The 13,738-nt window shown below is 38.1% G+C and overlaps 1 protein-coding gene across 1 annotated transcript in view; it reads right to left on the minus strand.

Annotated features, from left to right (window-relative positions):
* PROM1 (prominin 1) overlaps nt 1-10,428 on the minus strand; it is a gene marked incomplete at both ends in the record, with an annotated part of 51,955 nt that extends 41,527 nt beyond the window's left edge. The window contains one exon of the mRNA XM_080623994.1: nt 10,209-10,428. Within this exon, the coding sequence (XP_080480120.1) occupies nt 10,209-10,428 (220 nt within the window). The remainder of the gene's footprint in view (nt 1-10,208) is intronic.
* Between the last annotated feature and the right edge of the window lie 3,310 nt (nt 10,429-13,738).

Consider the following 13,738-nt stretch of genomic DNA (forward strand, 5'->3'; position numbering starts at 1 on the left):
CCCTGGAACCTGTTACTCTACAATGGCTGGAAGAACATGTTTGAATGGGAGTAAAAAACAACAAATACATACTAAATTGTGTAAGTATTTTAACTCATCTCTATTGTAATCTTTTTTTCACCATCTTTTGACTTGCGTATGCTGTTTCCTCTCACCAACATGATCATCGTCCATTCCCATTCACTGACTCTGTGTTCTTTAATTACACCCTGATCAAAAGCACTTATCCTATTGTGCTTAGGCTCAATCTCAAAGTCCAACAACATATGACACAAGCAAAAATATAGCAAATGCATTTTTAAGATCTCAGCAGACTTGTAGAGCACATACTGCTTTATTCATAATTGAATGGACAAGTTACTAGAACACCTAGAAATAAGTCTTAGCTTATATTGGATGCAGTGAGGAGCAACATCAGAGGCGGCAGAGCTGCAACACCAAGTAGGTAATGTATTGAGGAGCAGCTATGAGCAGGATTGGAACTGCAGAAGTAGTCTAAACAGGGTGAGCTTTAACCACAGCACAGGTAGAACTAGGCATGTTGGAACTGCTGAAGATAAGGAACTACAGGGCATCCACAGCTGCTGAAGGAGCCAGGCCATGAAATTAAGGAGACCCCCTTTAACGCTTTCTGACAGAAAACATCACTGATCCATTTAAGAAACTAAACAGCAGAGGATCAGATAATAGTAACAGTCCATGAACCTCATTTATGCATGCAAAAAGTTCCCCAATATTCAAAATATATGGATAAGACAATGGAAGTTTTCCAAGTTTAGCTTTCTCAGGGTTGTTGTTAGTCAGAAAGATCAAACAGGCAATTTAATCTTTCCACAGAAAAACCTCACACCTTATAGCTGCCCAAATGTGAGGTTCTTCCATTAGCGCAGTTACATTTTCTGTTTAGGCACATTCTGCTTTCCATCAACATGCACAGGCAACATTAAAGAGCCTGGTCAGGAAAAGGTTTGGAGAAAAAAAGAAAGAGCCACAATATTGACTGTTACAGGACACCTAGAATGAAAGCTTTCTCCTTTGAAAATAACCTTTGCAGGGGCTTTCTAGCTGTTCTTTGCTACAAAGAAAGTTCTGATCTTGCTGAAGTTTTGGAAAAAGAACAAAAAGAGAGAAGCCTTTAGAAAAATCTTTGCTTAGGAGGCTGTAATAAATTTGCATGTATCACGCAGACACAAAGTCAAGTAGAAAGCTTTGAAGAAGTATTCCACACAGAAACTGCATTTTCTCATTCTGCGAAGGCAACAAAACTTCTATAGCACACTGTGCCACAGCAGCTATTTTTTGGCACTTACTATGCCTGCAGTAGCTACCTGAAGCTCTCCCTAGGCCACCATCTGGTAAGGATTTACAACAGATTATGGGCAAAGATTTAACCTGGTGCACCGTTTTAGCACACTGCAGAGACTGAGCAACTTCTTGATAGTGTGGACTGTGTAGACATATTGGACTTGTAACTTTGATCAAAGTAGTAAATATTTAGACTGTATGAACAACATTTTTCCTACCCCCTTCTCTCCTCAGAAGTTGCTGTAAACTGAGGAAAGCATAGAAAATCCTCTTACATTGCGTAACTTGAATTATTTGAAATACGAACAGAGATAATTGGGAATGACACACTGGATCCCTGCTGCTACCAGCTTTTAATTACCTCAGTGACTGGTGTTCTGGCAGCTTCACTGAGATACCTTAGAATTCCTTCTCTCTGTTTTCCCATTTCTGCAAGAGCCACAATTTTCCACATATGTTCAGTATCTGTGGCATGCATACAGGTTTCAAGTATTACAGAGATCACTACTTCACTCAAAAAACAAAGCAAAAGTAAAGGTCGCCACTTTGAAGTTAATTAGGCATCAAGCCTGCGTTTGTTCTATATAGGTACACCCAGGCATCTTTCAGCTGAGTTAAACAGCAAAAGCAATACTTAGTAAGATATCCACATTCACAACTGTAATCACTGTTAAAAGTTCACAAAAATAAACGGATTTGCTGTATTTTCAGAGAAAAGAAAGATCCGGACACAATACAGATCATAGTTTAATCTTAGAACTGCTCCTAGATGAGAAAAAAAAAAAATAAATCTACATATTGAAAAAAAAAAAGTGTCAAAACTTTTTTTTTTTTTTTTTTGTAACTGGTAGTCTTGCACTAGGATTATAGACTGATAGATTAGTCAGCTTAAACTACAATAGCTGACGCTTGTGGCAGCTGGTTTCCCTTCTAACAAGGTAATTTGCTTGTGGAAAAGGAAGAAGTATACTCAAAAGCTTTCATACCAATATGAAAAGATTTAATACTGTTAAAAGGATGACAAAACCCACTAAAATTAATATTTACACATTTATTTTTCCTCAGCAACTTTTGAATAGTGCATATTCACTTAGGAAACAAAAGCATAACTTTTGTTGAGATCTAAAAGTTATGCAAAGCATCTTGAGAAGCAAAATGAAATGGTGAGGAAAAGGGAGAGGAAAAATTCTAATTCTCAATCTTCACTGTAATTAAACACTGAATATGAGGAGAGTGGGAAGAAGATTTGTTGTGAAGATCTGTCAAATTCTTATTACTCCAGCTGATATCAGGCAAGAAAAAGCCATCATTGCATGAGACATAGGAGTTTGTTGTTGTGTAAACAACAACAAACCAAAGCGACAAAAAATGAGAAGGCTGGGCTAATGTTATCTGATTACCATGGTCTGTAATGAAAAAAAAAAAAAAAAAAAAAAAAAGAAGTCAAATGACTGCTTTTCCAATAACAGGCAGTATCTGTAAGTATGTCACAAAATACTCCAAATGCTTCATAACAGCCAAGACAATGAAGTAATTGAGAGGACCGTTAGAGGCCTGTAAAAACATTATTCCAGTATGTTCAGAGACATCCCCATCAGTTCCATGAACTACAAAAGTTGCAAAAGAGAATGAGGTTCAACACTATGCAGATAGATAAGCTTGTAAAAAATTAAATGGAGGGGGAGGATGGATAGCAGAGCAGGTGCCATTGTTAAGCTAGGAAACTCATGGAGCCTCAGCAGAGTGGCCTGAAAACCCCTAAGATGTCTGCAGTCACAGATAATTTTCAGAGAGGTTCACACACAATGTAAGTTACCAGAGACTGTGGCTGACCCAAAACCTATTTAAATCCCACTTCTCACCATATAAAATGCTGCAGGTATGTTCTGGAGTCTCAATTAAGCTTTCATGTTTTCAATGGTTTAGATTTCCTGCTAACAGAGGGAGGGACACAAAAAACTGCCTTCTTCACGTGGTTATAATCTGACTCACTGGCATCCAAAAGACAAAGCTTAGGCTTTGACTACGGGTTGATGCCCAAGGTGCTTATCTCTTTGCTATGAGATACTAAATAGGATGGGCAATCTTTTAGAAAAGAAAAATGAATGCACAAAGAACTTAATTCAGTGTTTTGCTGTAATTGCTGGCACACAGACATCACACCACATTCAACATACCCAACATCACCACTCCTACCCCCAATACACACACCACACAGTAGTACCAATTATCTAGATACATGCATTTTTAGGACATAGTGCCTTTGCTTTTTTCTTTAAATATACAAACCCTGTCAACAAAGCTTCTTTATCTAGAATGATAAACGAACAACAAGACCACCTTCTGTCAAAGTACCATCGTGTACCTCCCTCCCTTCCCTTCCTTGTAGGCAGCACCCCTGGATTTAGCTGTGCTCAGAACTCGTTCCCCCTGCACAATGAGGCAGGGAATGCTCCTGATCAGCTCTTTGTGTCTGAGACCTTGTGTCTCTCAGTAATGTCCACAGACAAACAGAACAGGGTTGGGACAGTTTCAAGCACTGGCCTGGCACTGCCATGCTGTAACTATTAGCAGGTTTCCTCAGTACCTCACCCAGAAAATGCCCAACCTGCTTGCCAGGAAATGTTCTAAACAGACTGAAAGGACTGGAAGGGGTAGAAGGCAGGTTAGGTTTGAGAAATATGAGCTGAGTCTCAATACCACACGACTGTAGGCCCATTATATTTACTAGTACAAGCTAGCCTCCAAAAGGCACTACTGCTTGAGGCACCCTCCAGTCTATTACCACAGCCATCTGTGGTAACACCACTTCTGAGCACCCTCCCCACAGAAAGTAACCCAACTCCCTCAAACTCTGCTTGAGGTTGATTTTCATTAGTTTCTCCCTTCTGAACTAATAGTGTTGAAATTGCGAAGCTGGACTGTCATTTTCCAATTGCTGTCAAGGCATGTTTTTTCTCGTAGGCACAGCTGGCAGGCAATATTAAACCAGATTAGGGCAAGCACTGCGGGTACTGTAGAGAAAGGATTCCAGATGTGTGTACAGTGCAAGACTTTCAAATGACCGGCTATACTACACTGATTAAAAAAAATTACTTGCATATTTTCCACATCATACTTGACTGCAAAAGAGATTCCTTGTTTACATAATCCAAATGAGTGGACAGGAAGACATCAAGAAGTGTCAATGACTGAAACTGTAGTTTTGCAGCACTCTCTAGTAGATACTGTACATAAACCTCCCCTCCCCAAAACCTCTGTCTCCTCCCTGTCCACAAAAAATCCCTTTGACACACAATCTGTTAGATAGTGTGTAGTTTGGAGTAGTTAAGGGAAAGAGGCATTACTCTTCTGATACCTAAGAAAACAAAACAAAAAAAAAATAAATCAGACCTTAAAACTGCTTCTGAAACACTCTCAGCGTGTTCCTTGTTTACATGGGTATGCCACCTCTTAACTTCCCAGTATGAAAAGAGCAACGATTTTTTATAAACACTATTTCATTAAACATATATGAGTGGGCAGAGAAAAAAGGCTAATTCATCTTTTATCTTTCTGCTGCTCCACCTTCCCCAGTATTTCCAACATTAGATAGAAGAAATTTCTTTCAATGTGTACACCATATTATCAAATAAAGGAGCACTTTAAGTTCCCCTTCTTAACCCAGTTCTACCCAAGTGACACCACCACTACTTGCTACATACAACTCTTGTCACTGAAACCTGTATTTTTATTGTACGCACTTTAGCTACTACTGTACCTTTATGCCACAGCTCTAGCTACACCACTAGAAAAAAAAAAAGGGGAAATCAATTATAGAGGAACTCTTCATCAGGGATTTCAGAGATAGGACAAGGGGTAATTGGTACAAACTTAAACAAGGGAAGTACAGGTTAGATACAAGGAAGAAGTTCTTTACTGCAAGGGTGGTGAGGCACTGGAGGAGGCTGCCCAGAGAAGTGGCAAATGCTTTATCCCTGGCAGTGTTCAAGGCCAGGCTGGACAGAGCCTTGGGCAACATGGTCTAGTGTGAGGTGTCCGTGCCCATGGCAGGGGGGCTGAACTAGATGATCTTAAAGTCCTTTCCAACCCTAACCATTCTATGTGGTAAAGGCACTGACCCTATAGCTCACCGAAATTGCCATTTCACAATACAGCTTAGCCAGTCTAACAGCTAACTTACTGAAGGGCAGGTCTTGCTTCTTCTCCCTTCTCAGTTCCTGCACCAGCTACTACATCTGTGCTCCCAACCCAGCTCTAGGACGGAAGCTTTAAGAAAACCAATGCCTATGTACAGGGGGGCGGCTGTCAAACACAAGTCTATCACATCAGTGCTGTTTCACACCCAAACTGCACACAACTGGAGAAAGGTCATTGTAATTTATGTTTCTACAAAAAGTCGTAATTGCTTTAGGGGCTGGACTGCAGCATCTGCACAGATGCACAGTCCTTTCATCACATGCTAGTGTGGTTATGCTCAAAGTTCCTGGGAAAGTCTCAAGTTTAAAAACAAAGGGCATTACCAACTATGCATTGCTGAGTTTAGCTCCAATGCTGCAACATCCAGACACATGCACTTTTTTATGTAGGGGAGCTGTGGAAGATTTATTATTAACAGGAAGCAAAACTAAAGTAGAAATCAGGCAGCCAAGAACTAAACAGTTACAAAAGGCAAAGAAATTAGTTTTACATAAAAAAAAAGATTAAAAAAAATCTCGCTTACTGAGTTTTTAACTGAGGGGGTGATAAAGCATTTTGATGATTTGCTTTAGAACCTCACATCCAACACAGCTAATGTATTAAAAATCAATATTCTAGGAGCTCATCAAACCTACCTTCAACAGGGTTTTACATATGCATTTTCTATTACAGCTACAGATACAGTTTGTTCTCACATAAAGTGATTATTTTTTACTCTAAAAATGTTTTAATTGCTGAATACACTTCAGGTTATTAATTACAGAGATAGTGAACACAGGATAAACTTGCTGAACTCCACAATTAGCAGCTACTTTAAAGGCTGGCCAGGTGAGGAGAAAGACAGTCAAAACGGTCAGAGTTAGGACTTTGCATTAAAATAGTCAAGTTCTTATCCTCAGTCTTATGCTCAAACTTTTCAACAAGTGAGGCTCTACAAACAGGAAGAGTGTAGTCCAGGTGTGAAAAACAGCCTGCTCTTGTTCCCCACAGGCCAATAGTATATTTAACTCTTCATCTTATATTCTGCCCAGGAAGTACCTGCATTCAACAGTTGATTTTTACATTAAAGTTTTATTCCCACTACAGAGGAAACAGGTTTATCCAGAATAAAAAACAGAAGCTGGAAAAAAGCAGTTACAACTCAACCTAAGTGGCACAGTTGTTCTGCAGTATGTTCAGCTACAGAAGTGTACGGTAAACAGGCCCGTAGTCTTTGTCTTACTTCACCTAAAACCAGGAGCAGGAGCTTTAACCCCAGCTTTTTTGCTTTATAAACTCTTCACATTCTCATTACAAGGCACAAGCTGGGAAGCTGAAGATTTGTCATGCCCATCCTGCTGGCAAGTAGAATCTCAGATTAATATTGTCTTACTGCAACTAACAACTGGTTTCCACGGGAACAAAGACAAAACCACGATAAGATATTCACAGCAGACAGGGGAGCATACTGACCATGCCTTGTCTACACCACATTCACATCTGAAGGTCTCCAACACAAGAGGTGACATGCATCATGTCACAGCCATGAACTGACTTCACTTTATTAATAAATGAATGCTTCAGTTTATGACACATTCTAAGTGAAAAACTGACAATTTGCTTTGCTAGATGTCCTCTTAGCTGACAGATGGAAGCAACTAATAATTTTCTTATTACCATCTATTTATTGTAAGTGATGCTATTAACAGGAAAGAATAACGATGCTCTATACTACACAGTCCTCAACAAAAGTAGTAGTAGAACCATCATTTCCATTTTATAGATGCAGAAACCAAGGCACAGTAAGATTAAAGTGACATACTGAGCCTCAGGTAGCAAATCAGTGACCAAACACAGTGTTTCGCACTCCAGTGTATCATTACTCTAAGTGGAGGCTGCTTCCCTGCATAACAGCTCACACTTGGGAGTAAATTCACTCCCATTTACACCAGTAAACAATCTAGTGAGGTCAAAATATTTGACTGGTGGAGTTGAAATGAGAATCTATTTATGCTCACTGAAGCATTGTAATTAGATATCCTAGCACATTTTTTTTTAAACTAGTTTCTTGCCACATCCAAAAAGCACAGTGATGGTCCGAAAGATTCAGCAATGTAAAAAAACTTCCTTGCCCTGGTTCTGTTACTGTGCTTTACATGAGCACTATATTTAATCTCAATAACATCTTACCTATTAAATCTAAAGTAGCATATAAGAATTTTTAAATGAACATTAAGGCTTAGCAGCATGCAAATACTTTAAGAACAATGCTCCCCAAAGACTCTGATGTACTTCATATTCTGATTTATCGTAACAGCATAAAGCTCATACTAGCTTTCTTCCTAAAAGGCATACATGGGACTGAAGGGGTATGAATGTTATAGTGTATATGTTCTGCTCCATCAGAGTGCTACTGTAAGCACATGGATGATTTGGAAAGGCAGGAATATCTACATGCAGTTAGACAACCCTGACACTTTTTTCCTCCCAGCTAAGAGTACTAGCAGAAGATTGGGAAACCAAACATCCAGTACTTCCAAATATTATGAAAGAAAATATAAGACTACTAAGATTAGAGGTCTGAGTGACTGATGCCAAGTCCTGCACACAAATCACACTTCTCCTCTGTTATGGTTATATGCAATACATTGGGGCATCAACCCGGAGCTAACTCTTCTGAAGCACCAGCAAAATCACAATGACAAAGTTTTGAGCTAGAAACATCAAAAGTTTTGCATTCTGTGCACATTTGTGATTACATTTGTTTTCATCCCCGAAGCAGAACTCCATGTCAATCGGCAGTACAAAAAAAAAAAAAGCATTTTCAATATGTAGCTACATCATTAATACACTTGATGTGAAAATAGAACAGCATATGGCAAAAGAGATTATGTGGATTAACCAATTAAATGGTATGACTCAAACCAACACAATCCATTGGATCCGTATTTTGCAGTGAGGAAAGCAGGGCCATGGGAAAAGGACTTCACTCAATGCAAATAATGAAAGCTAAACTTCTAAAAGATAACTGATTTGGCAAAAAGTATCTGCCAGGAAGGAAGGAGAGATAAGAAACGCTAACAAGGAAAGAACAAACTTTGAACACTTCTGCATGAGACCTTTTCTCTTTAAGGCTGGATTTCACAGCACCTACTCGAAGCAGAATTTACTACAGGAGGTCCCACAGTATCATAATCGTGACGATAAACTTGATACTCAATTATTTACATGCTTAGGACACATAATATTAAATTTGACTTACAAAGTTACAGACCAAATTCCTGTATAAGACACACCAAATATCTCTTTGAAATCAGGTTTCCACAGTCCTAAAAGAATAAAATATTCCAGCAGGGCTTCAGGCAGAATAAAGGCCATTGTTGAATGCAGATGACAATCCTAACATACCAGGTCTCACAGAGAAGTATGTTCATTTAGATGTATGTATGTTTGCTTATATATTTAATGGAAGGAAAAAAGCCACAAAAGCAGAGGTATCTGGAAACAGTTCCTCCAAAAGGTGACATTGCTGTTAGCTTCATGCAATTGCCCTCATTACACCTTGTGTAATCCTGCAGGGAACAGGCCAGGATTTTGCTCTCCTCATTAACACCTGGGACATTGGGCACTTGTCTGAATAGAATTAATTCATTCAAGTTCATTTGAGCTCATTCTTCTACAGCTATTGAAGAAATGTCAAAAATACAAGCAAATAATAACTCACAGGCATCATACCACTACATGACCAAAGGATTTAAGACTTTAAATTACTCAAAGGTTTAATATACAAATTGAAAGACACACTACAAAATAATATAAACACCTATTGTATACACTTATAGCTAAACAAAAGGAAATGGTAACAAACCAAAGCTATTCTTAGATTTTATCAAAGTTTCACCTTAATATAATTTTAAATGGCAGTATTTTACAAACACATTTCTTTTAAGAGCTAAATGAAACAAAAAGCATGTTGGAAAGCTAAGTTCATACAACTTAACTTTCACATCCACAGAGACTTCCCAAAAGCACTTTTTAATCAATACAAGCTCAATAAGCACACATTTCTGTATCTTAACATTTTCTTCAAAGAAGGGACAACTTAGTAGGAAAGCAGTGGAAAAAAGAAAGTCTCAATAAAACAGATGTAATTTCAAGTCCTGACCACTTACAAAGGAGTGAGAAGTTACATACAACCATGTAAAGGAACTGCCCTTATATAAAACCTCACTGTAGATGCACAGATATGGAAGCATATGAAATTTATTTCAAGCTGCTAAATTTCCATTTCCTAACCCAAATTGCACCATATTATAACCTTCTGACTGTTTATCATAATATATAAATCCAAGAGTTGTCTCTTACAGATTTAATATTAAACACAAAGCAGTTTATGCTTTACTCCTAACTCATGCTTCTGGGCAAACATAAAAAAAAAAGTCAGTTAAGGGAATAAAAATAGCCTCAAATGCATCAGTGACAGCTTTGAGATATTTAAGTAAAGGTCTATGAAAACCAAATGTTGATGAAATTTCATTAACAACCTCCCCCCCCACTATGCTTAGCAGAAAAATGTTATTTTATAAACTGTACACATTTCCAGGCCATAACATGTGCTACTAAGAAAGCCCTTCATATAATTTACTTCCAGATTATGGTCTTGGTATGTACAACACGATGAACGCATCAATTTAATTAAAAAAAAAAGTAATTTATCTGCTTACCTTGCGGAAAAGAATTTGGTTGCACTAAGTACAGATATGCATGTACTATTTTAAACAAAATTCCTATTGGCCCAGGTTCATGGTATGCACCTGTATCATATGTCTTGGCTGGTACAAATCCAAAATCCAAAGTCCCAGGAGGCGGTTTGTATATAGGCTGTACCTCTGAAACAGTACTTCCACAAAACAGTAGCAGCAGCAAACAGAGTTCCACAGCCATAGCTAGCAGTATTCATAAATTGGAGGTAGAGATATTTGTCCCACCAAGTCTAGAAATCTTCAATACATTCACCTGGGAGTTAGCCTTCTAGCCAGGAGTACAATGCTGTGCCCTCACACAAGGTTCTTCAATGTATTCTTGCTTTAGAGGGGTAGAGAAGCCTCTTGTGGAAATCACTCAGTGCACCATCTCTGGCAAAAACAAGAAAGAGCTTGTTAAGATGTGTGCAAGCAAATATTAAAGTGCAAGATAACCTGCAATCTTCTGTGAAAACTGAACACACTGATAGTTGCAAAAGCAGGCCAGATTGGACAGAAAAGTTAAAAAATAAAATCAAGACTTGGTAATAATATGGTCTACTATACACACTGTACTTGAACAAGGGGCAAAAACCATTATGCATAGTTCCAGGTCAGTGAGTTTTCAAATACAAACAAAGCAGAGCATTGGGACAGCTCCAAGGGAAATAAAACTAAAGGAACCATGTCTGAATTGCACTTCCAACTAAGTACAGTATGTCATATCATAACAGTTACACAATGCATTTAATCAGCCACCTGATGTTACCGTAGTTTATGGCAATTATCACAAGTCATATCCCGTAGCTTCTTTAATCTCAACCTTTCAGTAAAGCCTTCCAGATGCAGCTACTCCTAACCATCCTCTAAAACTGAGGAAAGAAATTATGACTGAAAAGTTAATACCACAACATAAAAACTTCAGCTTCCTAACATGTGACAACAATTACTTTCTATTAACTCAAGCTATCTCAATTCTCCCCTCTGGAACTGGAGAAGTCAACTCAACAAATTTTATTCATAGCTTGCTAAAGCCAAGAGTCATTAAGGCCAGTTTGGATGCTTACACATTTAAGAACATTCTGAATCTACAAAATCACAGCAGTCTAATCAACCACTACCTAAGCAATGTAAACAGAAAATACAAACACACACCCTCGGGTTCCAACAAAACAACTGACCACATCTCCATCCATCTGTGGCTAGGCAAGATTTCTTCACCTCAGTGTGGGCTATGGTGGCCTCCAAGGAAACAGGTCAAGAAAAAAACCCAGTAAGTAAAAGGCAACAGAAAACTTCTGCCACTTACTGACTTCAGAAGCCACATGTACTTGAGAAGCACGCAAGTGATTACACTGACTTTCTCACCCATCAAACTGGCTTATCTTTTATACGTCTTCAGTGATCTACCAGAGTGTTGCTGCTGGGAATACCTGGGAACACATTTTTCATGACAAGCCACCCACTTCAAACACCTACTTCAAAGCACCCAGCACAAACTGCCTTTGCTTAGCATAGTTGTGCACCTGTTGCCTTTTTTCAGCAGCACTACCCAACAGCAATGTTTTAATCTCCACCATATTGTTCAGACTATTCACTTACAAGAATGACAGCAAAATAACACAAACACCTCACAACATCAGTCAGAGCAATCCTACACTAACACCTTGACTTCCAAGGTGCCTCCAGGTCAAAGAGATTCTGAACACAAAAAGACCTAAAAATCAGTAACAAGGTAGGATGTCTCTCCCATGCTTTACAGTCTCTGATAAAACACAGGCTATCTTTCTGCAAACCAACAACAACCCATGTTGCAGGCTTATTTAGCAGTCTGTGCTGCACTCAAAGAATAGTTCAAGATCAAGAAAATATGGAACAGAGGAATACAAGACTACATCAAAGAACGAGAGACAGTTTTGTTTCCCTGAAGTCCAACTGAGTGAAGAAGGAAAATTCAAATTTATTTTTCACCTTCATGGATAGTGAAAATCAGGAAGAACGAACAGTAATAATGCTATGAATAGCAGAATTATCCAAGCCTTATTCAAAAAGGTGATGTCATTAACCACTCTGTAATATGATGCTCAACACAGGAACATAAGAATTTAGAACATACCAAACTGAGTATTTTCCTATCTGGAACAGAATGCTTTGTTAAACAATAATGAAGGGGGGAGGAAAAGAAGGTAAAGCTCCAAAATATTTGTCCTCCTTTCATTTTTTCTTGAGGCTTAGTTTTTCAGCCTAAAAGATATTTTTCAGTGAATTTTTCCTTTATGTGGCTATTACTGTAGGGCTGAACACAGACATGGTAAAAAACTGAAAACTGTTTATGCTGCAGTTTATTATCAAATCTACAGAAGCTCTATGGGACAAAATATCACAAGACCAGAACTATGTGTAAAAAACCAAAGTATTTTATGTTAATGACAGAACAGTGAAGATTGGACAAGTTCAATACTTACAGTTCAACTTGGCTTTCTTAAAGAAAAAGGTTTAAAGACTCTTCTACATAAAGTTTAGCTTTCTAGAGATTTCTCACATACAGTTGCAACACTTTAATGAGTCAGGAAAAAGCTCACGCACAGTGACTGAGCGTTGCTTCCAAGAGTTAAGGAAGTAGAAAAAAAAGCATACAATACAGGGAAACATCAGGTGTCTCTGAGAAAGATTAAATTGAAAGGAAAGTGGCCTCTCTAACTGGTGTCTTAAGGCAAAGCTAGAAGACAGGGCATGTTCTCTGTAGTGTGTTCTGTTATACTAGAGAGACAGCATTAGAACAGAAAGCACATACAACTTCGTTGTTGTTAGATTTTAGATTAAGGACAATTTAAATTGCATCTAATTGTACAAACAGACAAATAAAGCAACGTCAAAACATCCTCACAATATAGGGAAATTATCACTAAGTCTGCTAGAAATGTGAAGTTACGTATTAACCAACCCAGAAAGTTGCCAGTTTTAAGACAAGGACACTACTGAAAGTGCAAGGACACTACCTATACTGCAGATACAAAAAATACTCTGCAAAGTGGAGGTACATAACCAGCTGAATTCTCCAACTCTACATAATTTTCAGTTAAGCTTTTATAAAATTCAGATTTTTTTCAACAGAGTAGTGAGTTTCTCGCAAATGAAAGAACCTGCAGAATTCCAACCATACTTTCTTCCTCTCCCTTCGTCGGCAAATATATCACAATAAACACGGTATACGTAATCTTACCAGGCAATTCCTCCAGGCTGACACCAGATCTTCTCTATATTACATAAAAACCTAATATATTTTCAAGGTTACATTAATAATGATCAGGAACTCACAGAAACACTACTACCTCCAAGCATTCAACACATATTCAACCTACCTAAAATAACTCAGATATAAAAAGCTCCCAGCAGTTACCCTTATCTTGATATCTGAAAGAAACTTAGGTGAGGGCATATTAGTAGTTAAACATGCTAGACAAACAACATTAAAGTGGAAAAAAAAAAAAATCTATCCATGAAATTTGTAG

The sequence above is a fragment of the Psittacula echo genome (genome assembly GCF_963264785.1).
Source record: "Psittacula echo genome assembly, chromosome: 1".
NCBI lineage: Eukaryota > Metazoa > Chordata > Aves > Psittaciformes > Psittacidae > Psittacula > Psittacula echo.